Source organism: Balaenoptera physalus (genome assembly GCF_965194825.1).
Source record: "Balaenoptera physalus genome assembly, chromosome: 3".
NCBI classification, from domain to species: domain Eukaryota; kingdom Metazoa; phylum Chordata; class Mammalia; order Artiodactyla; family Balaenopteridae; genus Balaenoptera; species Balaenoptera physalus.
This window is the reverse complement of record NC_138890.1, coordinates 124,105,377-124,132,459: the sequence shown is the minus strand read 5'-3', so window position 1 is coordinate 124,132,459 and position 27,083 is coordinate 124,105,377. Positions and strand designations below refer to the sequence as shown.

At 38.1% G+C, this 27,083-nt stretch overlaps 1 protein-coding gene across 15 annotated transcripts in view; it reads left to right on the top strand.

The window, feature by feature from the left end:
- The window catches only part of MAST4 (microtubule associated serine/threonine kinase family member 4), a 562,656-nt gene that overhangs the window by 501,017 nt on the left and 34,556 nt on the right, over window positions 1–27,083 (top strand). For all 15 annotated transcript variants that reach the window (XM_082457027.1, XM_082457026.1, XM_082457025.1 and 12 more), the window contains 10 exons: window positions 1,325–1,400; window positions 3,239–3,448; window positions 7,246–7,347; window positions 9,752–9,884; window positions 13,370–13,437; window positions 15,828–15,913; window positions 22,328–22,536; window positions 24,329–24,467; window positions 25,822–25,954; window positions 26,819–26,984. In XM_082457027.1, coding sequence (XP_082313153.1) covers window positions 1,325–1,400; window positions 3,239–3,448; window positions 7,246–7,347; window positions 9,752–9,884; window positions 13,370–13,437; window positions 15,828–15,913; window positions 22,328–22,536; window positions 24,329–24,467; window positions 25,822–25,954; window positions 26,819–26,984 — 1,322 coding nt within the window. The remainder of the gene's footprint in view (window positions 1–1,324; window positions 1,401–3,238; window positions 3,449–7,245; window positions 7,348–9,751; window positions 9,885–13,369; window positions 13,438–15,827; window positions 15,914–22,327; window positions 22,537–24,328; window positions 24,468–25,821; window positions 25,955–26,818; window positions 26,985–27,083) is intronic.

Genomic DNA, 27,083 nt, shown 5'->3' with positions numbered 1-27,083 from the left:
TGTGGGAGGTGGGGAGGAAGCAGGGTTGGGCAGAGGGAGAAATCTAGCTGCAGTGCAGACCTGACAGCTGCAGCCAACCCCACAGGGAGCTCTAGGGATGATACGACCCATCAGAGCCGTCCCTCTGGGCCAAATGGCCCTTCCTTTATATCCCTGCCTCAGTCCTGGGATGTGGTACCCTGGGTAGGACATGGCCTTGGGTGAGGGGGCTCTGTAGCTGAGGCCATCCCTGAAGGAACTGGCAGCTGAAGCCTTCTGCAATCCCAGCAGCTGGACAACAGGCCCTTCTCTGCAAGGGGAGCAGGGTAGTCCTTCTTCAGGTCCTCCACAGTATGAGATCTTCATGCTGTAGAACTGGTCCGCTTTGACATATTAAGGTTTATTGTAAAACATAGTTTGTCAGGTGTTCAGTTGAGCATCAAAGTTTTCTCAGAAGGGTTTTCCCTTTGTACCCTTCTTATTTAGTGTCATACAGTAAATGCAGCTACATGGCATAATTGTGTTAGATTATTTTGAGATATGGAATAAAAGACCAATTTTACGAATTCATTTAGAGCTGTATTCATTCAATACATATTCATTCATCGTATTTGACCACATGGGTGCCATTTTTGGTTTTATGAAAGGAGTTCCTAGGATATCTACCGCAAGCAGCTACGTCCTCTGAGGAATATATAAACTCACACTGAAATTGCCTGACTGTATACCACTAGGAAGGAGCAGGCACCTACTGTTGGAATAGAGAAAACACAGAGTTGTATGCCTGTGTTTCGTACTGTACGCAATGCCTTCCTCAGCATCCCAAGTAAATATTTGCCAGGCCAGAAAATGGATTTCAGTAGTGACACCTGTGCCGTGGAAAACTCTTAAACCTCTTCAGTGGTACGTGGCAGAGCGCAGGTGTATGATGAAAGTGTGAAATTATACAGTTCAGCGTGCCCTAGATGTTGCTGTTTGTAGCTACCCTGTCTTCTTTTATATTGCAGTTCATTAATTGGTTTCTAGAACCACGCAAACGCATGCTACATACAAAATAAAATTGCAATTTAAGAACGTTTTCTGAACCTTTATATTGTAGCTATAATTAATTTGCAGCATTCCACTTCTGGAGCTTTCTTTATGAACACTATTCGGGGTTTCTGTGCGTTTGTGAGTATGTATGCGTGCGTGTGTGCTAATGACTGATTTTGTAGTTTATTACCTAATATACTTTTCTTACAAAGACTGCATAGTACTTTTGATGCAACCAATTGTTTATAAATGAAAAGCTTATTTTCATTTCATGCTGTGGCAAGTTTAAAAGGGTAATTTGCTTTGCTTGCAGCCCTGGACGCTCTCCCGCCTGCTGTGACCATGAAATAATTATGATGAACCATGTCTACAAGGAAAGATTCCCAAAGGTAATGAGTTGAATTGAAGATGCCTACCATCTAAACAAACGGGCAACCTAGGTTTAGCGTCTGTAAGGTGTTTGTCATGGGGAGTAATGGTCCAGTCCATTCATGACTCTCTTTATAAAATAGCACCATAGCCTTCTTTAGAAAGATAAAATCACTAAACATTTTTAAAAGCTGCCGAGAACTAGCCACACAGTCCGTGGGCTGAACTGGCTGTAACGTGAATCCCGCTGGTTGTCCTACCCACTGGGTGAGTCTGGTGAGGTACTCCAGAGAGCGTCAGCTTTGAAAGGCCTCTGGACCCTGGTTCTCCTTCTGCCTGTGTTCTAGGCCTGCTACTGTATGGTCAAGCAGAAATTGTTTTTCTTCCTCAGAAGCCTGTAAATTGGTATGTGTCATGAAAGTCTTTTACTTTTTTCGCCTGATTTTTCTTTTCTGTGGCTTCCAATCTCTTTAGCAATCATACGTCTAACCCTCTCAACTTAGAAGGAAAGGTCCAGTTGCAGTGTTCCCTGTTAGACCAGCAATTTGGACTGAGCCAGAGAGGCCTTGGCGAAGGGTTGTTGCCGGATGCCCTGGCTGCAAGGAGCTCCCGTCACCTCGTCTCCACAGCTTTTCCACCAGCGTGTTCCTACACGTGTGGGAGAAGTAATTTCTCCATTCTGTTCCTGTCCCTCCCCCATCACCTTTGTAACCCTAGGCAATAGAGCAAAAGGAAATCTTTGGCTTCATAAATCAGGAGTAGAGTACTTATTATTTGTAATGAACCCAACATTGATGTCATTGATTACAGCCATTTTAGCCATTTATCACATGTCACTTGTTCACCAGGGAAATAGATCCTGACTATACTAGTTAATACTGGTTAGGATTTTAGAAGGGAACAGGAGGCAGAAGGAGTCTCCCAGCATATACAATTAATGCAGGCAAGGAACATTGATTAGGCAGTCGGGGATCCCAGAGAATGAAATAAAAGTTGGGAAGGAAATTTTAGATTTATGTTACCAAGGGGATCCCCTTGGCCATTTGCCCATGATGTAGCTTTTTGAGGTGTGAGTAAAGATGGTAGAGGATGCTTGTTCCTAGTACATTAAAACACGGCCAAAGGAACAAACTCTTGGCCCACCCTGTGGAACTCCAGCAACGATCCTGATTTTTGAATAGGTAAAAACAGGGCTACAGTATTTGATATTTTTGGCAATCTATCTGAAAGAGCCCAAGATCTGAAATGAGAGCACAGCGATTCACAGATACTGAGTTATTTGGAGAAGCTTACATGTACCACTTTACATTTGATAGGGCAGAGGAAAAAAGTAATTATCACCCTGGGAGATTCAGTTTCTCCTATATACCTCAGATCTTTTTCCCACATGATGAGGCTGCTGCTGCTGCTTCTTCTTCTTCTTTCTTTTTTTTTCCAAATAGACTTTATTTTTTAGGTTCATGGCAAAATTGAACAGAAAGTACAGAGTTCCCAAATGCTCCTGACCCTACCCATGCACAACCCCCTCCCATCAACATCCCCCACCCCCAGCCCAAGAGTGGTCTATTTGTTATAATCGATGAACCTATACTGACACATCGTAATCACCCAAAGTCCATCGTTTACATTGGGATTCTCTGTTGTGTGGTATATTCTGAGGGTTTTGACAAAAGTATAATGATATATATGTACCATTATAGTATCTTACAGAAGGGAGGCTTCTTTTAAATTTAATTTCTAGAATTCTATTTAATAACTTGTGGAGGTCTCTGTAAATGCTAGATAAATGTGACTATTGAGTTGTTTACATATATGTTTCCTTGTATTACATCCGTGTGTGCCTGTCATCTCTAAATAGGCTACAGCTCAGATGGAAGAGCGCCTAAGGGAAATAATCACCAACTACTCTCCGGACCACGTCCTCCCCCTCGCAGATGGAGTGCTTAGTTTCACTCACCATCAGATTATTGAACTGGCTCGTGATTGCTTGGATAAATCCCACCAGGGTCTCATCACCTCACGATACTTCGTTGAATTACAGCACAAATTAGATAAGTTGCTACAGGAGGTATAGACCCTACACCTTATAACGTTTTCTGATTTGTTTTGCTTTTCCCCTGAAACAAGAAAAATTTTATGAGAGCATTTGCTCAGCAAGTTTTAGCCATGAGACAGAGTTCATATTCCAGGGAAGCGAAGAGGAAGAAGAAAAAAAAAAAATTGATCGCTACTTGCTGTGAATTGATTCTGGTCAACATTTAGAGTAATAGAAAGTTAATGTTAATAACCTTTACAGGAACCTTGGGTCCCAACAATCTATGGCTCTAGGATAAGTGGATTGTGAAGGATTTTGAAGCAGTGATTTTTTTTTTTCCCTCCTTAACCATAAAGTTAGAAATTGCCTGAGTGTATGTACATTATTTGATGATGCTATCTAGTTCTAATATCTGGAAAAGCTAAATGGAAAATTGCTGGCTTCTTCCAGGCCATGTATCCTGTTAATTAACCTGCAGGTGGTGTTGGGTAGTAAACGGCAACTTATATTTTCATTAGTGTCAGTTTTTCTTCTAACAAAATATCCAATTTCTGAAATGACAGATAAACACAGGCCCCTTCCAGGCCTAACACTTGCAGCCCTAGCTCCTGATAACACCCAGGACAGGAAGGGAGTGTGTATAGTGGAATGCAATTAATGCATAATATTGCTGTCCTGACTGAACTTGATCAGCCACAGCCTACAAGTAAAACCTATTTAGCCAATATATTTGGATATATTGTATTTCTGTATCCCATCGGCGTACATTATGCCCATGTAAATAAAATCGTAGGTGGTTTTCTCTAAGCATGACTGTGTAAATAATTGCATGGAACTGAAGGAAAATATTGGCATCCTAATTTTCTAGAAATCCATCTGTCCTTGCGCACACTGAATTTAGTTGTGGCAAGATGAGGTGATCTCTCTCTCACTAGCAGCCCCAATTCTTCCTCCCTTTCCCATTCTAAACCTCCCAACAGTTTTCTATGCTCCGTTCCCATTTCTCACATTTCAGCCTCTTGCAGCTCACTAAGGGAATGTTTCTCAGGCTGTCTTTGGATGAACACATTGTCTTCAGGTTTTGTTGTCAATTTCCAATTTGTCATGGACCAATTCTACTATAAATTATGATGAAAATTAATTTACCTCTGTGAGATACTTCTTCCTTAATTCCATAGTTCAGTCCCAGTCTATTACCATAATTACTGGTTAAGTTCTGTGGTTCATTCCTTCACAGGCATTCCCTGAAAAGGGTAGAACCCAAAGCTGAAGCTATTTACATTGAAATCCCCCACTTAATTTTGTTTCTGTATGATAGACTTGGCAGGTTGTTTCATGGCAACTAAAAAAACTTAGGGTTTCAAAAATCATCTGAATGCACCATGTAATAGATTAACATTGTTGACTTTTAGAGAAATTTCTATCTTGGGCAGAGAAGCATGTATACATATGTAACATAAAGAGCATTGTCAGGTTTGAATAAGGATGTTTTCTTGTTTATTTTCACAGATAGACATTTTCCTTCAGTCCTTTTGTGAAAATTAATTAAAACTGTCTTCAGAATCACATTCACAATGTCCTTCCAGAGTTTGGAGCTAACAGGTCGCAGGGGAACTTGCTCCTTTGGATAGAATCACATTGTGAGGCCTGGCTTTGCCTTCCCGTCGATGCAATTATTGTCAGTTCCCAGCCATGACATTGTGTGCCTGTCTAGCCTGCCTCCCCGCCACTGTTCCCATTGTCAGTCCTTTGCACACTCAGGCCAAGTCCCCCTGAGGTTGAGTAGCTTGATTTAACTGATGCCTTTTTAAAGTCCTGAGGTCTAGGTCAATTCCAGAGGAAAGCTTTTATGTCTCCATTCTTTTCTTCACTTAGGTGTATTTAGCCAAAGAAAATAAAATGCACAGGAAGCTATAACCTACTCTCAAATCTTAGTCTCAGTATTTTTTATACTGGCCAACACTTAAAGTACAAACACAGGGAATCCAGGAATGCTGGAGCTTGCTGCCGGCAGCCACTAAACTATTTCTCTTCTCATGCTGAGTGTGTGGTTTTGTTTGGTGTTGTTTTAACAAAGTTCCCATCTCCCCTATTGATAGTAGACAAAATAGTATTTGTGTTAGTATAACTCATTGTATATTTTGGCCTTGGTTGCAGCTGATAATTCTCAGAAGTAAGATGTTGGAATGAACTGATTATTTTTACAATTTCTGAAATGGAATTTGTATAATCTGAGCTATTTTTAATTTTTTAAGATATAAAGATCTTGTTTCTCCTTGAAGAGACCACCAAAACATGTTTAGGCTTTTTAGATTTTCTTTATATGCCTTAATTTATAAAGCAGTAATTATTATAGTAAGAGGATTATCAATCCAGAAGTTAGGTGGGTTTTTTTGCTGCATCTTGAAGGTTTTCTGTTTAGTTTTGATTAAGGATAAACTATAAAAAAGACATATAACCTTATTTCTTGGCATTCACTGTATCTTCCTAAATCCGTTTTTGTTACAAAACAAAAAAAGGAAAAGAAAACTTAAAGACAGTTCAAGTATTATGTATGTCTCCTCGGATGTGTCCTGACATCCTTACTGGTTACTAGAACCTATAGTTATAGTTAACAGTTGGTTATCTTTAAACACATTCTATTGTACAGTTATTCACCAGTGGTCATCTTCTCTGTGTTTTTTCTTTTAAATGTTAGCTTTTTGGCTTTTCCTGTATATGGTTTCTCTACCTACATTTTGGAAAGTTGCCTTTGATTTAATGACTTAAATTTAGTAAACATACTACTTCTAAGTAGAATCATTTTTCATAGATTTGGTCTGACACTTTTTATGGGCAGGCTAGTTCTTGGCAGAATAAAGCACCTTCAAGAATGACTTTAAATGTTTATTACCATATCTATGAAATTATATTCTATTGCACCAACATCACCTTGATACTTTTTTTTAATCCTTGAAGGAAAGCAAATCATAAAAATTAAGAAAGCCTGAAAGTGAACATGTGTAGAAGTTTATATTTAAACTTTTAAACCTTTGGTTTTATATCTGTCTTGATACAGATTTACCTCATTTCTTCAAAAAATATTGAAAATTAAAATGACTGTTAATAAACTAAGTTCTGTCCTCAGGATATCTTATGTGCTTAGATTTCACATGTTAGGCAACACGTAAAATAAAATTTTAGAAGATTTTGAGTCAGTTAAATTTTACTGAGTTGAGTATCTAGATATTATTTATTCATTATGTGAAATCAAATTCATATGTATGTATCCAAGTATAAACAGTATTCACCTAACATTTGAAATAAGCAGTGTACAACTTCTTACATATTATGAAATAACTAACTTACAGGCTAATAGTGTTGTATATATAAAACATATTTCATGAATGTGTTAAATGCCCAGGTTAACAAAATCAGTCCTTCACTATGTTAGCCATTTCATACATTTAAGAAGTTACGTCTGGAAAATCAAGGTTCCTCATCAGCTGCCCACTCTACTTGTACCACGTACTCAATGTGTCATAAACTTTTAATGTCTACTTCACTCATGGTTCACATTGAGAGCCCTAATATTTGATTTTTAACACAGAGAATAAATCAAAGTTTTGCAATTAAAATTTAGCTGATAGACCTGTTTGTAGATAGATATAGACGTTTAATAGTGTCCATTTATATAGAGATAATGTCTGCTTATCAATCTTTTAAAAGTATTTTCTAAGTCACTTAATTTTTGGATATTTGCAGTTATCTGATTAGCATGCTTTGCTGATTTTCCTTCCCATTTAGGGGAGCAACTCTGTCTCATCATTCTTTTCACTGCTTCCTCGTAGGCTCATGATCGTTCAGAAAGTGGAGAATTGGCGTTTATTAAACAGCTAGTTCGAAAGATCCTAATTGTTATTGCCCGTCCTGCTCGGTTATTAGAGTGCCTGGTGAGTTGCCCCTCGAGGTGATTTTGTTATTTATTGTTAACTGTGGGAAAGCAGGGTCCACCAGAAAGCTCCAATTGCATTTGGCTCCAAAGACAGAGCTAAATAGAAAGAGTCAAGAGAAACAGCAACACGTGAAGGTTGATGACAACAGCCGTGTGTGCTTTTCCTTGTCTGGTTTTCAGTAAAAGTTCTAGGACTTGTGTTGTATTAAGAGATAGTTGTATCACAGTCTGGTCAAACCTACAAAATGATCATGGAGTAATGTGCTTGACTTTATCTCAGCATAATTTCTATGTTGTAGCTCATTTAGAACACTCGCTGTACCCCACTTTTTTGGAGGTGCCAAGATGCAGAGAGGGAAATCAGAGATACGATATACGGTGACCTGTGGTTATAATTGTTACTTTTAAAATGTGGCATGTTCGAAATAAGTGCTAGTCAGCAGTCCATTTGGAGAATACAGTATGGCCTTATCCAGACCTAAAGGAATGAGACTTTCCAAGATTAGTTTGTTTTATCAATTATACTTTCTTTAGTCAGTGACCATTTTCCTGTTTTAAAATCTTTGCTTTATTTTACGTAATTTTGATTGAGATTTCAGTCAACACTGAACAAAGACGAAGCTTCAAACATAAGAATAGTTTTATGGGGCTTAATGTAGTGTCAAAACTCACTTTTAAGTTTCGCTAATAGTTATTTATAACACTGAGTACAATACAGCTTTTCAGAATTTTACGTACACATATGTACAGACATGGTGATATTGCTTTGGTTTTGCTCTTATTTTAATTAAGATTCATAGTTTTCTATAACAGTGAAATGTTCACAGCCCTGTAAACATATACCTGTGCAGAGTGAGATGTGGTGGAAGGTGAGTCTGGAGGAGAACGGCAGGTGTGTGGTGGAGGAAGGCTTTCCATCAATGGCCGGGACCCTTGGAATCACAGAATCAAAAGCATCATTCAGCACTAAGTGTCTCCGGAAGGATAAAGGGAAAGAAAAATACTCAGGATGCCTCTGGGGGGGAGAACTGTGTGACTGGCAGATGCAGGCAGAAGACTGAGTTTTTCCTGCTCTTCCTGTTGTACCTTTTGAATTATGCACCACAGGCTTGTACTTCCCTGCAGTTGTTCAATTTGGGGGAAAATACCATTTAGCATCAAAACTTGCTTCTCTGGATGGCAGAAGACATGCTAAGAGAGATGTTGCCTTAAAAGGGGAAATGACTTTTTTTTTACGGTAATCACTCTTAATCAGAAGAGAAACAGTAAAAGTACATGTAGCCTATCAAAGATAGAAACAAGTGAGCTTAGAAGTAGATTTGAAGATGTTGCTGCTTTCCATGATGTTTAAAGCTCAAATGAAACTGGAGTTTGAGAGTTTTAGGGAATGTTTCCCCCAACCAGTCATCTTAGGCCTGTAGTCCCAGGCTTGCCTTGTCTCTGGTTGTAGGTTTATATAAAGGGTACTGAGCGTGGACATTGGTTTGGCTTTACTCCCTTTGTAGCATGCCTTTTCATATGGCCTTTAGAAATACTTGAGTAATTCTCAGGTGAAATACTGAGATTTCAGTATATGGGGCACTAATCAAAATGAGAAAAATTCTGGGAATGGGAGGATCTAGGAAATATAACTGAAAACAGTAACTGTGCTTTAAATCTGTAATTGTTTACAACACATAAATCCACGGCATCCGTCTAGAGTGATGTGATCCTAAGATTTTTATTGCATACTAGAAGCAACAGACAGCAAAATAAAGTAACATGCTTAGGAAAAACGTGTTCCCAAATTTTTACTGAGGACAGAGGTAACTGGAAGTACTAATTTCATATTTTTCTTTCTTAATGTTCACATTATGTGAATATTAATAACTTAATTTTAGAGCTCGGTGATAAAATTTGGGGATTTTTCTTTCTAATATTTTTGGACACCTCTGTACCAAGGGAGTTCCCTACAAAACCTTTGAGAAAAATGCATCCTAACATTACTTCTTTTGTGGCTATTTGTATGGAGAGAGAAACTGAATCTTCTGGATGAGATTCACAGATTTTTAAAACTTTACTCAAAAGGCACAATCAAAAATTCCGACCTGTTCATTTTCAATAAGATAGATATCTTAAGTGGAGCCTAGTACCTTCAAAGTCACTTTACCAGGAAGTTGGAAATGGAAATTATCTTTGGGTTAACCAAGTATTTAAATGTATTGTCTTAGAATATGATTAGGCTTTGAATATGAACTGAAAATTGTATGCTTTTTAAATGAAGTAATCCATCTGCCTTCTTTCTGTATAAATAACTTATTACCATGCACATCCAGCAATTTTACTGTGAATGGGGTTTATGTAATAAAACCGCGGACAATTTTGGCTCGAAGAAGTATCCACCTCTGTTTGTCTTCTGCTAGGAATTTGATCCTGAAGAATTTTACTACCTATTGGAAGCAGCAGAAGGCCATGCAAAAGAAGGACAGGGTATTAAAACTGACATTCCCAGGTACATCATTAGCCAGCTGGGTCTCAATAAGGATCCTCTGGAAGGTGAGTACCGTGGTTGGGCTGAACTCTTACTTGCTTAGGCACCGTGACCTCATGGAAAAACTTAGTGGCAAATCTTTATTTTTTTTCCTCATGTTTTGGCTCTATCTATTGAAAAGGCCAAATTTGGGGACCAATTGTGATTTAAAGGAAAGAACCATGTGTTGAATTTTGTGTTTAACTAGAGTAGGGAAGAGACCTCGAAATCCTAGAGTCTTATCAGCCTAACAATGCCAGAGCATCCAAGAAGGGTTTAGATTTCCATCTTCTCTGGGGGTATTTTTTTCTCTTGCAGAGCTCCTTTGGATTCTTCTCAAGGGTGCACATTTTGAAAATGTTGGTAAATCAATTAATTACATTTAATTTAAAAGCGACATTTAAATGTAATTTGGGAGTCAGGTGACTGATAACTGATGATTAACTTTAAATCAGGTTCAGTGTTTGTAAATCTGTTTTTACTTACTTGTCTCAAAAAGGTATGAAAAATAGTAATATACTGGAGAGCCAGTCGGGGGGAAATGCTTTTCAGAACTTATACAAGGCTTTCTGGTTGATTCAAATAAAAAAAAAAATAGGTCTAATGCTATTAAATGCAGAGAAGAGGAAGCACCCTGTTAGTGATTTTTTTTCAAATGTGATATTGGGAAACCACTCCTTCCACCACCTTTTCCTGTTCATTATTGTTTGGGATTGTCATTTAAAACACTTAGGTTATATACTGCCTGAAAAGACTCAAAAACAATCATAGACTCCTTTATTCAAAACTGTCTTCCTGGTTCATTAAGTTGAATTTGCAAAGTGTTATATGCTAAATTGTTTGTGGTGAGGCTAACTGTTGGCAGATATTTTCCCATCTACAGCCAGGGAACCTGCTGTTCTCTGCCTGCTCTCCTATTTCCCCTGCTTTATTTGCTCTTATGGCCATCGAATCCTTGCTTCCAGTGAAATGATGCATGCCTTACTGGGAGATAATGCCAGATAAATTTATACTGTACTGAAAGCAATACCACAGCAGATTCATCACTTATCAGAGTCTGGTGGCTGCTTTTCTGAAAAGTTCCCTGGGGAGAGATTTTTTCCCCATAGCTTTTAAATTACCATCTTTACCTTTTTGAATCATGAGTCTTCAGAAATGGTTTAAATCACTGAAATAAAAAGGGCAGATGTTTAATGGTATTTAGATGAGTTTTAAAAATCTCTTCAGGCATTACAAAATGATGCCTTAGCTTCCTGCTTCAAAAGCTGACTCTCGGTTCCATTCCATTACTACCCACTGCTTACAAATAATATGTATTTCCCAGATAATAGTTATTTAGCAGAAACTCTATTTAAAACAGAACCATCTTTTAATTTGTTTTTTTATGAAAGTAATTGGAGTGGGGGAGACTGTCAAAGTATATTACGGTGACTCTTCACGCCGGCAGAGTTAGTTGTGTCAGCCTTTGAATTGTAGACTGAGTGAGCTCTTCACGGTTTTCTTACCTGGTAGTAAATATCACTGTAGGCTGAACCTTTGGTAGGTGAATAATCTGAGGCCCATTTATATGCCTTTATTGTCTTTAAAACATTTTAATAGTGATTTTTGACAAGTTTCATGTTTAATTATACAAATCTATCACTGGGAGTTGTTTTTAACTTTGAACACTTAATTTTCTTGATTTACATCTGAGAGTAATTTTTAATCTGTTTGCTCTAATCACTTAAAATGTGATTATTACAAACTCTGATCTACATTTGTTTCCCTTCTTGTCATCATGGACACCAGCAGACCTAAAGCCTGACCTTTGAAAGGTTAAGAGTGAGAGTCTAGAATGGGACTACCCAGAGTGTCAGTGCAGACTGTGTGACCTTGATCACACTGTGCTGAGCTACTTTGTGCCTCAGTGTTCTCCAAAAAAACCGGATAATGGTCCCTATTCATAGGGTTGTTTTTAGGATTATATGAGTTCACCTCTGCACCTAAGATGTAATAATGCTTAATAAATAAATATTAGTAAAATTGCCCCTTTGAGCCCCTCCAACTGAATACATTATAGTCTACCTCCTAGTCTATAAATCTAAAGTGCTAATCACATAGGACGTTGAGGTCATTTGAATGACACCAAGAAAGCACACGGTTTGTACTGAGCTCATTTTTAATTCCTGAACTTCTTCTGTGAGTAAACTGGGATAGTGTCAATCTCCAGTTATTTTAGTTTCTGGAGTTAATTTTTCTCTAAAGACAGCACTCCATTGTTGCTTTGCTTCATGTGTTTTATGTGTAATCTCTCCCAAAAAAGGATGATTATATTTATAAGAACATGAATACATAAAATTCTGAGAGCCTAAGAAATAATATTAGATGCACACAAAAATATGTAACTAAAAACTATAACTTTTTATTATACACGTTCGATTTTCAAAAATTAGAAAATTCAAATTACCTGTGATCCTGCCACTTAGCGATAACCCCCTTTTAAAGTTTTGGAGAAAACTTTTTCATGTTCTTTTTTTTAATAAAACATGTTTTGTTTTTTCTTAAGTGTGCATTGTTTGATAAAAATCAAAATGAATGGTAAAATAATTAGGTTTTCTCATTTACTTATATAGACTTAAGGATGCATTCCAGTGTAGGTTGAGCAATGAAATGCTTTGTCTCTTAACTAGACCACTAGGGTAGAATTTAGGCTGGTGTCAAGCATGTGGCATCCAGCCTAGGACTGACTACTTTACATGATATAATTGTAATAAATAACAATCAACATTCAGCGAGCACTTAATTTTTGTTAGTCAACATGCTAAGAGCTTTACATGCATTATCACATGTGATACTCATAAAAAACTCCAAGAGATAAACAATATTGTTCCCATCTTACAGAGGAAGAACCCAAGGTTAAAAAGCCACTAGTAAGTGCTCTTAGTGGTGGCAACTCGAGTCTTTTCAACTCCAAACTCCTCTTAACAACTACTGTTGCTTCCTTTCTGACAAGTTGCGGATTCTTATGTACTAGGAGGGCTAGCTCTCAGTGGATGTGAAGGAATGGGGCAAGGTATGCTCATGACAACTTGAGACTCATCTCTGAGCTGTAGTCAGTGCATCTCTGATGCCTGTCAGAGCCTGGGAAACTTACCTCTCTTGAGTATCTGATTACAGGCATAATCACTGAGCCCCCAAACCCTTTCCAAGCTGTGGTGATTGTGTCAGCCAGTGAATCCTGCTAACATGAGCAGAGGCCCAGCTCTAAGTAGCTGTGTCTATGTGTTCATAAGAAATGGAGTTCTAGGAAAAAGGGCATGAAATGAACGATTTCAAAATATCAATATCAGTTGTTGGTTCTTGCCATTTTGGATTTAAGATTTTCTCATGTGTACATTGGAGTATAGAGTAAATTCTTCTTTTTTTAATATTGGAGAAATTGTGCTTCTTTTGTTTCAGCATAGTACTCTAGTAACAATTGTCCTATTTCTCTTAAACTTAGCTTTTTTTTTTTTTTTTTTTTTTAATTTAGAAATGGCTCAGCTGGGAAACTATGATAGTGGGACAGCAGAAACACCAGAAACAGACGAATCAGTGAATGTAAGTATCTTTCTCGATGAAATATGATGTTGGTTTTTCTGTCTGTTAGCATCTGGAGATTTTGGCTGTGTTAATTACTTTATTTGTTCAACACATATTTATTGTGCTTCTATATGCAAGGCACCAGGCATACAATTTTAGCCCCTCTCTTCAAAGAGAAACAAATTAATAAAGAGAAATCAGGCACAAAAAAATCAAAATGAGAAACGTGAATAAGATCTATTAAGAAAAAGGGCCATGTGCTCCTGGAACATAACATTAAAGAGATTTACCTTCATAATATAAAGAGATTTACCAGTCCAGAAAGATCCCCTAAGGAAAGGACACTCGAGATGTGAGAAGTTACTAGGATGAGAAGGGGCAGAGGGAACATTCCAGGCCAAGGGACCATCATGTGACACAAGGGAGAGAGTATATCTGAAGGCTTAAGAGTGAGGGAGACCGTGCAGCCTAGAGAGCTCGGGTAAAAACTGGACACAGACGTGCTTGCTGTTCATCTTTGTCAAATTGTTTCTTTCAAAGAACAGTGGGAAGCTGTTGAACTGTGTAGGAAATGTATGTGTCTGGAGGATGAGGAGGAGTAGATAGGGAGATGACCCAAACAGAGTAACGACGTGAAAAAAAATCACACTGATTGCAGTGTAGGAAGTAGAAGGGGTGAGGAAAGCCAGCTGGCCCTGGGGAGGCCATTTGAAAGTCTGCAGCAATGACACAGATGAGAGGTCCTGGATGCTGGTGCCATTCTTCCTAATTGTGAATAGCAGAAGAGGAACCAGGATGGACCACCCCCAGCATTGGGGGTGGTCAGGAAAGAGGGGCAGCTGTGTAGCCTGGGGGCTTAAAAACCCAAGCTCTGGAGTCAGGTTTCCAGATTTCAGAGCTGGCTTCACTTCTTACTAGCTTGGGGAAAAAAAAAATCTCTCTGTGCCTCAGTTTCCTCAACTGTAAAATAGATATAAAAGATTAAGTAAGGTAGTCTGTGTAAAATGGTTAGGACAGCTTCACATATGCTAAATAAAGGATAGCTGTTTTTGTTAGTTTCATCATAACTGCCATAATTTTAAATGAGCTGAAGCTGAGGTTCCTTTGAGACATCCAAGGAGAGCCATCAAGCAGTCAATTGTACATAAGGTGTGGGATCTTCCGGCCCTCAGAGGGAGAGTTTTTGGTGGATGGTCTAGGTGACTTAGGAGTCATCCATAGGCATAGGTGAGGTCACTCGGGTGAGGAAGAGTTAATGAGACAAGAGGGCTGGTTCAGGGCCTTGTAGCTGGAGCTGTGGAGAGCAGTCAGAGTGGGGTGGCTGAAGAAGTAAGGGGTCCCAGTCTTGGATTATGTTTTCTGAGGTGGGGTGTTGGCAGGTGATGAGTAGACCCAGGTCCTATGGCCAGAGGCCAAGGAGAAACAGAGAAAGGAGCTGGTTGAATTGAGGAGGTCAGGTAGCCCAGAGGCCAGGTTGTTGGCTGAGTTATCTGTGTAGATACTGAAGTCACTCAGGATGGTGAGAGAATGCAGGCACTGAGGACAGTGGGAAGCTCGGTCTAAATCTTCCAAAGGTGGTGGGGCAGCCGAGTGGGCAGGTGCCAGCACTGAGTGGGGGAGGATGGCACATACCTCAGAGTCATGGGGTTTCTTCCAAAATTATGGGAAGGGGATTCTGGTCTCTGCAGAGGGAGCAAAATGACTGTTAACCCCCTCTCAGTGCTAAGATACATGGGGCGTGAAAAAATTTTGTAAAAAAAAAAAAGAAAAAATTTTGTTTATTCGTGTCCTTTGAACTAAACTTTTTAAAGAGCTATCGTTTTGAAAATTGGTGTCTAAACCACGGTAAGTAAGACTTACGGTGGATGGAAGTAAAGAAAGACAAGCATGCTCTGCCTGGCTGTCTCATTTGTTGCCAGCTACCTTTTCCAAACAGGAAAGGTTGCCACAGGAATGAAATAGACACGCTCTGGTCAGTGGCAGAGAAGCCACACGATCCACCAACCCGTATAGAGCCACTCCAGCCCATTCTTTTCTGATTGACTGAAACTAGAATTAAGGTTTGGCATTTTGGACTTAAATCTTAAAACTTTAAAAGACTAGGGTGAGGCTCACCTGAATAGTTTACGGAGGTAAATTAAAAATCAGGAATTTTCAAAAACGTGGTGCCTCTATCTCCTGGAAATGATGTTCACTTAAATGAAACTGAGCCAGTCATGAGGAGTAGTTTATCAGCACTGCTGTGGAAAATTGAGCTTTAAAGCTGTCCCCCAGGTTCCTTTGGCTAGAATACTGCACTTTAACATATTAAACAATAGAGCATGCAATTCAAATATTAGTTATTTTGCTGCTAAAATCATTTTCTTAAATTCTGAGCTATTTTTTAACATCCATATTTTGTCTCCAAGAGCTCTAATGCTTCCCTGAAACTTCGAAGGAAACCTCGGGAAAGTGATTTTGAGACGATTAAATTGATTAGCAATGGAGCCTATGGGTGAGTAATTCAGGAAAACTCTCTATTATATTTTAACACACCTGAGAAATATATTCTTCACATTGATCTTATGCCAAATAGATGTTGTTGGGGACTTGAGTTTTCAGGTCACTGCTCCTTCATTGATGGGTATCAGGTGAAGCCCAAATCATTTTTCATTGGATACCCAATCAGAAAACATTTCAGGTGACCTGGGGGTTGTTTTAGAGCGTGGGAGAGGAAGACTTTAGAAAGTAAAAATTTCTAAAGTAAGGGAAAATTTTTGTATATGCCTGTTTTTATGTAGATACACATACACATCTGGATATATATATCTGAATATATATAAATTCATTTATAGCATTTCTACTTGAGAATTAGCCAGTACTTCATGTCTGACCAGCAGTCAACCTTGGGAGAGTAGTACTTTAATAAGAAGGCTGATTGAAAATTTAAAGCATTACACTTCTTTTAGTCTTTATATAACACCAGGATTTTTTTTTTTCAGTTGAACTCTATGCTATAGTCCGACCACATTAGTGGTGCCCCTTCCTTGATTCATTTTTATAGATACACGGTTTCCCTCTCAGGGCATAAGGTCAATACTGACAAGATCCCTGTGAGTTACTAATAGTTTGGAAGAGTAATTAATACACAAACTATGTCCTGATCCATTTTAGACAGCCCAGAACTCTAGTTTAATTAAGTATTAATCCCAATTCCATCTGTAGGTAGAGAGCAATAAACAATCCCGTAGACATTTATTGCCATTTATAACACACACAGTAGATGAGATAGAATCGATTTTTGTTACGCCACAAGGGATGTTTCTCCTTATGGTGTTTTTTTTCACCTCTAATATTTTCCACACCATTAACTTAGTGAAGAACTTAAATATTTGTGAGTGCTTTCTATGCTTCACTGATTTGTTTTCAGGATTATGTCAAATGGCATATTTCCTGATGTGGCTTATAAATGCTTTCTGATGTTTTATTTTTACAACATTTTATTTCTTTTGAGGACCTCACTGAAACTCTTCTACCTAAGAAGATTGTTTTAGCATGCAGTTGTTTGTGGGTTTTGTTTATATATTATTGGCTTTTAGTCCTTTTTAGTTCTGGAAATCATCTGAGGATTTCTTGTTTGATTAGGGAAAAGACTGAACTTTGATTTAAGGGGTCTGTGGGTTTGAGCACTGCTGAATTTTATTGCCGGTGGAATTCTGGCATAGGATTGTCTATGAAGCACCACTTTTATAAAATTTGGGCATATATCTTAGCAGTATTTGGAGGTCTAATTGGTTGAGTAAACTCATTTGTAGTGCAATTAAACCACTGTATAGTAGATGAGGTATATCACACTTTGGGGAATGGTTGGGAATATACAAGAAGTTAAACAAGCTGTGAATCAGTAAACACCCAGGATGCAGGCCAAGTCATTAATGGGCTTACAAGCTGCCTGTGGGAGCCTCTGCTGATCAGCCAAAACTTTTTTTTTTCTCTTTTGCTCTTCTCCAAGTTAATCTCTCATTACATTTCTGACAGATTTCCTCTACGACTTAATTATTTTTAACTTAAAATTTGAATGGAGCTACGCCCATTGGCCCACCTGATGAGGATGCTGATAGTGGGCTTCTGTGAATTGGCTGAACAGATGGATCACGTAGGTCCATGAATTGGAGCCGTTCGAGGCTTTCCTGGGCATCCCTGTAACCGAGTCCCTCGCTCACATCAGTGACTTATAGTGATACCCGTTCTGTGACTTTTCAAATACTGATTATGCTGGAAACTAACCCTTTCATTCGAGAGAGCTGTAACACGTCATGCTTTTCTCAACATCCTACTTAGTGGCAATTCATGATATAAAGCCAATTTGCCAATTTGAGAAGCACCCAATTTCCTTCTCTGTTTAACAGGTTTCAGATCCTGACGGGAAGTTGCACCTCCCTTCATGCCAACTTAGCACTTTGTAGAAAGCGAACACCTACTGTGTGCCAGGCACTGGACTAGTCTCTTTATTCTCTTTATTTGTTCTCTTCTCACAAGCCCTTGTGAGGTGTTGATGTCACTTCCACTTAGATGTGGAGAAAGAGGCTCCCAAGCCTGGTCACACATACTCTGACTGCAAGCAGAGCTCTTTTCTCCCTCTGAATATCATTTGTAACTTTTAGCCATCTTAATTGGGGTATAGAAATCCTTCTTCCATTGAGCACTTCCACCTAGGTTTTTAAATAACAATTTCGAATGTTTTCGAAGTAGAAGAATAAGATTGACCTAAAATTTTTTAAAGTAAGAAAGCTAAATTTGAGAGGCACAACGCTTCTTCCCCACTTCACATTGCTTTCTAGCCTTGCTGCCCTTTCTGCTTTTTTTAACCCTCAAGGACAGGGTCATTTACCTGAGAGACAGACGAGGTGTGCAAGTTGACAGATGCTCCCTCTTGATGGCCTTTCCCCTCAGCTTCCCCCTAACACTTGCGCTCTCCTTCCCACATGCGGATCTGCTCACAGGGATTCATGTATCAGGCTCTCAGATTCATGCATAATTTTATATGCATGAGACGTTAACACTCCCAATAGGACTGATTCATTCTGCTCTAGATCCTGCCTGCTTGCGATTCCATTTCTCCCTTCCCCCGCCTCAGTTCTGCATGAGTGGAGTGATGCTTGGCTCCGATGGCTGCCTCGCCCCATGCATCACCTCCCACCCTTGGGTCTTCCTATTTCACAGGGCGGGCCAGTGTAGGAAAAGAGACACAGAAGCCTTTTGAAAGAAAACAACCCTTGAGGCCAGAAAACAGAGAAATGGGGGCCAAATCAGTTCAGTCTAGTTTTATAACCTTGGGCAGTTTGCAGCTCTGCTTAGCAGTGTTAGATGTCTGTCTGTCCCGCTCTGTTTGTCTCTCTCTCTTTTTCAGCCTCTCCCTCCCCCTCTCTCTCTCCCTCTGCCTCACTCTCTGCTGACTTGAGTAGATTTAGAACAGCAATTTATAAGAAGGGAGGACAGGAGTATGTGAGAGACAACACGTATTACTGAATAAACACATCTCAGCATTAGAAATAATATTTCCAAAGCAGTACAGAAATGTAAAAACATAACATAAACGAAACAAACAAACATGCAGCTACAGGGAATTCTAATTAAGTCTAGTTGACTTTTGCAACTTGATCCAGATATGTTTCTCCTGAGGAAATGGTATCCCAAGCTACCTATAGGATTAATTTCAACTGGTTTAGGTAAATTTCCCTAAGGATTACCTGATTATTTTTAAGTACAATAGCAAGGGAAAACAGAAAGTCAAATCAAATTTTATGAATTGAAAATCTAAGAATAAAGATTGAAGGCCTTTTTACACAGTACCTAGTGTAGGTACTGGTCAAATGGGGTCTGAGGTATCTTTCTCTTTTGTTCTTTCATAAAATCATGTACAACCCTATTCTTTTTCCTTCACTTCCTGTTGTTCTCAAACATATTGAGGAGCAGTTATTTATGTAAGAAATGGTGCAGCTTGGTTGAAAATCAAAATGGCAGCCTACTGATAGGCTAAAAGTGAAGTTCACAATATCATATGTCTGGAGGTCCTCAGCCCTAAACTTACTCAATATTAAATATTGAAAGAAGTGATAGAAAGTGAGATGTATTCCAGTTGACTCTCAAGAATAGGCAAGTGCTTATATAAAGATTCTGGCTTTTTCCTTTTAACATTTTCGATTCTAAAGTTCATTTTAAAAAACAGATTCTGTATCTCAAGAATCCCTCTTCATGACAATATCTGCCAATGCTTGTCTCATATATGTAAGAGGAGGCCAAGTTCTTTTCTGTGCTCCCTTTGAATCTCTCTGTCCTGCTATCAGCTTCTGATTAGGAGAAGCTCAAGTGTCTTTGGATCTTGATTTTATCCAATCAGTAATTGGAAAAAGAAAAAAATTGTCGTAGCCTTTAATCTGATTCAGAAAGAATGAGTAGTTGGTAAATGAAAAAGTTGAAGTAGGAAATCACCAAAACATGATATGTACTTTAAACATTTTAATTTAACGTAAATGTATGTAAATTGACTAGCCTTTCGATGTAAGCCCTTTATAAGACAGCCAGTATAAACAATACTTATACAGTCATTCCTTGGTATCCGAGGGGTATTGGTTCCAGGACCCCCCTCAGATACCGAAATCCACAGATACTCATGTCCCTTATATAAAATGGCATCCTCTCATATATTTTAAATCATCTCTAGATTACTTATAATATTTACTACAATGTAAATGCTGTGTAAATATCAGTAGTTGCCAGTGTGGCAAATTCAAGTTTTGCTTCATGCAGTTTTCTGGATTTTTTTTTTTTTTTTTAAATATTTTTCAATCCTCAGTTGATTGAATCTGAGGGTGCAGAAGCCGTGGCTATGTAGGGCTGACTGTAGTATGTTGTTTGTTTCCCACTTTTAGCTTTTTTACAGGTGAAGCAAGAACTGGAAGCAGTCTGCCTAGATTTTTATTATTTTCTCAACGTTTGGAATCTTCTCACTCATACTAAATCAATAGGAATTTTATTTAGTAACTCACATTTATCAGTGCTTTCCCAAGCATTCCACTCAGTTTTCTTATAAACAACAGTGCTTTCTCTTTTCACACTCGTGTTTCATCAGTTTAAATATTTGTTTAAATTAGTCAGTCATGATATCAAGCCTAGCCAGAAGAACAGGTGTAGAAATTAACCCAGCTGGTGGGAGCCCAAGTGTCTGGGAATCCTGAAGAGGATGCCCAGCCTCTGCGGAAAGCAGTAGGCATCCAGCCAGCCAGCTCCCTTGTCAGTTTGTTGTACAGTGGGACTAAGAGTACCAGGTTATTCCTCGAGTTGGTTATGTGGAGTGTGGCTAAGACAGCTTTTTACTGTACAGGGAAGGAAGAACTAGAAGGCCAGAGAAAAGAGGAGAGAGAAAAAGGAGTAAAGATTAAAAAAAAAAGAATGTTTAACCAGAGACCCCACAAATGTGTGATTTTGTGAGTGAAGGGAAAAGATGGATACAATGAGAAGACAAAGACGTACACACTTCAAAGAAAGATGAATTCCTAGTTGAACGCTTAAGAGGAAAATGTGAATATTGGTTAAACTGAGATTGAATATACTTAAGATTTATGTAAGTGGATCACTCTGACATATTGGGCCAGCAGGAATATAGGGTGACCTAGTCCCCTTCGAGTTCATTTTTTGGAGACAATGAAAATCACTAGTGAAAAATGCATCTCAGATAACCCCTTGTTTAGGAAACAGACTACTGGATGTACTTTACTATGACTGATAGCTTTTCAGGTAAATTATTACTTAGTTGATCATTGCGTTTGTTTCAGGACAGCCTCGTATAACCTGTTACACACTTCTAATGATGATGGCTCTTTAGGTAAATTATTAATTATTTGAGAATTGTCTAACCTGAGAGTTCAAACCTGTTGTCCCTTAATAATGAGATAAGTGAGGAGTAACTTATGAGAAAAGGAGCCCGTCCAAGACATTTTCCTTCTTGCTCATCATTTCCAGGTGGGGTTTGAAGGATCCTCCTCCGAATTACTTCTTTTCTCTACATCATTTGAAGCTTCAGGGAGTCCATTGTCTTTACCCAGACAGAATTGGTTCTGTAGAGTATTTGGGTGAGGCTTTTGGCAGAAATTCCATGCGGCCTGCTCATTTTACAGTACAGTTGCCAGACACCTCAGCTGTGGGTCACATGGACCAGAAATGCAGTGTACTCTGGACCCCCTTTTAGGTTGGGAAATGCATTTCCTGTTGAAACAGGCATAGGTGTAACTCATGCCGAGGTCTGTAGTGAAGAAATATGCTACTCTTTGTAGCGGGGACGGCAGCCTCATATGACCTATTACATACTTCTTATTTATCTAGAAAGTTCATGGGAAGTAAATCACTCTCAAGTTGGAGGCCAGCTACTTTAAGAAGCTATAGTCTATGGTCCCTTTTTGTAGATCCCATGAGTATCGTATAGAAAATTATTGCTTTAGTCATTTGGGAAAAAATGCCTAATAGATATCTAATGCTAGAAAGGATCTAGCTCAGAATATGTTATGTACTTTTGTTCATTGTTTTCCTGTTTTAACTTATATATCAGATTTTGTTCTGTTATAGAAAAACTGAAAACAACAGCTAGCTACTGGAAAGTAGCTCACTCTGGAGACTGTCCATTTTCTTCCGTGAAATGAAGCAGTGAAATGAATTTGCCTTATGTGTGACCTGTAACTTTTATTGAAAGAATTTTAAAAAAAAATCAATTAGCCAAAGGACTTTGGCCTGGAATGGAATGTTTGTAGTTGCCAGCATAGCTTATGTGGGCTGGATCCGGGCTATCACGTGAACGTAAAAAAAAAAAAGTGGTGTACTGTACTCAGAAACATCCCCTCTTCCTTTGAACCCCAACTCTTGTGCTCCTTTTCAGGGCAGTCTATTTTGTTCGGCATAAGGAGTCGCGGCAGAGGTTTGCCATGAAGAAGATTAATAAACAGAACCTCATCCTCCGAAACCAGATCCAGCAGGCCTTTGTGGAACGGGATATCCTGACTTTTGCAGAAAACCCTTTTGTTGTCAGCATGTATTGCTCCTTTGAGACCAGGCGCCACTTGTGCATGGTCATGGAATATGTCGAAGGTGAGTCACTCTGACACAGAGAACATGACACCTGTACCCAGAAACCACTGGCTCATTTGTGCGGCTGACGCTTTCTGTACTTGTGCCATACGATGGTTGTATCCACGTAGGATCCAAGGCCAGGCAATTAGATGGCTGTATTCCCAGTCATTATCTTCTCATAATTGCTTGCAAAGTGCCAGCTCTACTATAACAAAGGGAAAATTAGTGCTATTTGGAAAAAGGTTGTTTTCCCTTTTTAATAGCTTTTCATCCTAAGTACCTCCTCTCAATTGGTCATTAAAGTTAGAATATAGGTGATGGGCTTTTTCCTACTTATTTTTATCACATATCATGAAAACATTCATTACAATGGATCTTCTTAAGGAAAGTATGAAAAATATATCCTTTTTGGTGCATGGTGTGAAATTAAAGGTGAGTTAGGAGAAAGATACATTCAAGAAAATCTTACCTTCTAATCTAAAAAAATAATATAAATCAACTTATTTACAAAAGAGAAATAGATTCACAGACATAGAAACCAAACTTATGGTTATCAAAGGGGAAAGGGGGGAGGATAAATTAGGACTATGGGATTAACAGATAGACACCACTATGTATAAAATAGATAAACAACAAGGATTTAGTGTACAGCACATGGAACTATATTCAGTATCTTGTAATAACCTATAATGGGAAAGAGTCTGAAACTGTACACCTGAAACTAACACAATATTATAAATCAACTATAGTTTAATTTTAAAAAACTAACTTTTTTTCTTTTGGAAGTTTGTGGTCTACCTTTTAAATGCTCCAGGTAATCTTATTTCCGTCAATTTTACATGAAATTTTTGAGTGTTTCCATAGCCATGACTTATTGACATAAATAAAGCTAATAAAATGAATAGATAAGCAAGGGCCAAAACAATTTTCTTTTTTTAAAAAATTTTATTTTATTTATTTATTTTTTTATACAGCAGGTTCTTATTAGTTATCTCTTTTACACATATTAGTGTATATATGTCAGTCCCAGTCTCCAAAACAATTTTCAAAGCATCTAATTTAAGCCCTTGTGATTGTTTGAACAGAATCCCAAAACTTATAACTTGAAGAACCGTTAAATATCGTTTTCATTTTGCAGATGAATGAACTGAAACCCAAGAAGGGGTTTCACTAGATATTTAGTGGTAGGTACAAGACAAAAACGTAACTTGCCTGATTTCCACCCATTGTTCTTTTCACCACACCAGTACTTTGCTTTATTAACTTTTGTTATGGTTATTTTAACAACAATAACTAACGTTTATCACACGTTTAATATGTGTTGACAGCATCCTGAATTCTTTACACAGATTACCTCATTTAATCCTCACAATAAAAGGGATGACACTATTCATATCCTGATATTACAGCTGAAAGAACCAAGACCAGCTTGCCTAAGATGTCCCCACCTGTAAGAGTCAGAGCCGGAATTTGAACTCAGGCAGCCTGATTCCAGAATCCATGTTTTAAAATGGTTTATTTTAAATCGTCACACTGTTCCTAAAACACATCATCAGTTCTTCAACATTTAGTTTCACTTCAGGCCAAATCTGCTCTCTCATGAGCAGCGCTTCTTAAATAAAAGTCTATATTTTCTCCACACCACATCATAAGTAGAAACATGATCACCTAACACAGTCTCCACTTATGAACACGATCGACTATGTCTATGGATAGATACCATTCTACTTTGAAATTCTGCAGTCTAAACTGGCGGTCTTTAATCCTAGCTGATACTATACCTGCTAAGTCTTTTTCTTGTGTTTTATAGGAGGTGACTGTGCTACCTTAATGAAGAACATGGGTCCTCTCCCTGTTGATATGGCCAGGATGTACTTTGCTGAGACAGTCCTGGCCTTGGAATATCTACATAATTATGGAATTGTACATAGGGATTTGAAACCAGACAAGTATGTACACTGATGAAATACATCTTTTTATCACACAATACAAAAATTTTTATGTCTATAAAAATGTTTTCTTTTAATGCTGCTTTGTACATTTTAAAATTCTCCCATAATGTTCCCAAATGAGTTATTTTTAGCAGTATACATGATGATTTTTGTGTAATCTTTTTAAAGGCTATGGTGTTTACAATAGCAGCTTATAAGAAACAAACAAACAGAAAAAGAGTATTAAGCCAGGGTTAGTTAATTTTTTTTTAGTTTTTTTAATTATGTAAATAATAGGTACATAGAATGCCATGAGTTGTTTTCTGGATAGTTTCTGCATTTAGAATCATACTTAGATAATTTTTTCTCCCCCAAGATGATATCCTTGATATTCTATTCTATTTTATTCACAATTTAATTTTTTATTTAATTTTTAGTCTATGTGGAGTTCATTTTGGTGTCTGATTTGAGATACAGATAGACTATTTTTCCCCAAATGACTAGGTATTCATCTTGACACCATTTATTAAATGTTCCATGCTTTCTCCACTAATCTGAGACACCTCTAGAAGTATTTCTTATTAATATGTAAAGATTTTAAGTGTGCCAAAATTTTATAAAATTAACTTATGCTCATTACAGAAAATTTGGGAAGTACAAAAAGAAAAAACTTCATTCACAACATTCCCAAACAAAGACAACTATTACAATTTTGACATGTATCCTTCCAATAGCTTTATTTTTTTTAACTCCTCCACTCCTTTAATTTTTAAAATAATTAAAATTTTCTTTGCCACTTAAAATGAAAAAAATTTAACTGTAAATTCATAAAGCTTTCAAATGTGAATTCTCTGCATGTATAAGACATGTAGGTCTTGTGCTTAGTGAGTAGACACTTAAGTTCGAGCCAGAAGTTGAAATCTAGAACAATGCTACATTTTTCTTCCAAGTTCTTTATCTTTTGTCTCATTTGAATCACAGATTGGTTGCTTATGTTAGTTGCTGATGTGTGACGTGGGATTATCAGTAGCCCTTTCTCAGCTCTTTTCTTATTCTGGAAATGGAAAGGTGTCAGAGTTCCATACTTGAATTTTTCTGAGAGCTTCAAGTTGTAAATGATGCTATATGTGACTGCTCCAAGGAAGATGGGCTGAGCCCGGTCTCTGGTCCTCCCTTGTGGATTATTCTCGGCCGCCAGATACACATATTTAACATCTTTGTGTGACTTCACCTCTTTGCAGGCTGGGTTTTGTGATAAGATTGATGCCTATATATTCCATAGTCTTATCAATTCACAGTGGGAGGGAGAAAAGTAAAAACAAGAAATGAGCTTCAAAGTGAGTGTTGTAATATATATCCTTCTGCTTCACAGTTTGTTGGTCACCTCCATGGGGCACATAAAGCTGACAGATTTTGGATTATCCAAGGTGGGACTAATGAGCATGACTACCAATCTTTATGAGGGTCATATTGAGAAGGATGCTCGAGAGTTCCTGGACAAACAGGTAAGCTTGCGTGCTGTTTGGTTCCAGAGAGAAATACAAAGTGCAAGGTTGACAGTGGAATTCAGAATCAGCTCGCCTAGGCCATCTTGACATTAGTGCTGGGGCTTTAGATGTCTGTATAAGCCTTAACGTTTAATAAAGCGCAAATTGCTTCCATTTTTCTCTCTGGGCCTCTTTGAAATGTCGGTCCCTCCACATTCCTCCCTCGACATTATGGTCTATTAGTAAGATGAACGATCTAATTGCACACAAGTGAGAGTGTGAGAGAGACAAATGGAAAAACTGGTTTTGTAAGGAATTCGGGAGTCTCAGTAGAGCCTTCATGAAACTCATGATGCGTTGTACAATCACAGGTGCCAAACTCCGAGCCATGGCCCATTTCCCTTTAAGCATGCCTCATTACCATGTGCCCACAATCTGTTCATTGTACAGTTACTTAAGGTGAACACATCTCAACTGTCAGGCTTTTATGAAGTAACCAGGATGTGAATATATTTCAGTCATATAAATACTAAAACTCTCTCTGATAGTGCCAGACGAAAAAATGCAGTATTATTTTAAATCCAAGGATTACAAATGTTTTTGTAAAGTAAGTAAAACTACTTAAATTTGAAATTAGACATTACACACAGTTTCACATTAGAGCAGCATTTTAAACTTTGCTTTTTTTGGTATTTTAAGTAATTCATTGCTTTTGGTACGATAGATACCGACTTAGAATCACTGTTCTTAAGTTCTTTGTCCATGTGGTTCCATGTGGTTGAGCAGGTGCACTCTAGGCAAAATAATTGATATTTAGCCATCTTGCTCATTTTAATTCATGTCTAATATTCTAATTATTCTAATATTGCAATCATCTTTTAGGTCTGTGGCACACCTGAATACATTGCACCAGAAGTGATTCTGAGGCAGGGCTATGGGAAGCCGGTAGACTGGTGGGCCATGGGGATTATCCTCTATGAATTTCTGGTTGGATGCGTGCCATTCTTTGGGGACACTCCAGAAGAGCTATTTGGACAAGTCATCAGTGGTAAATATTGTCAGCAGTTATCTCTAAGCCACTGTTGGGAAGCAGCTATTTAATGTAATTCTGGGGAGTATCACTGTTTTTACTAAAATGTTAACCTTT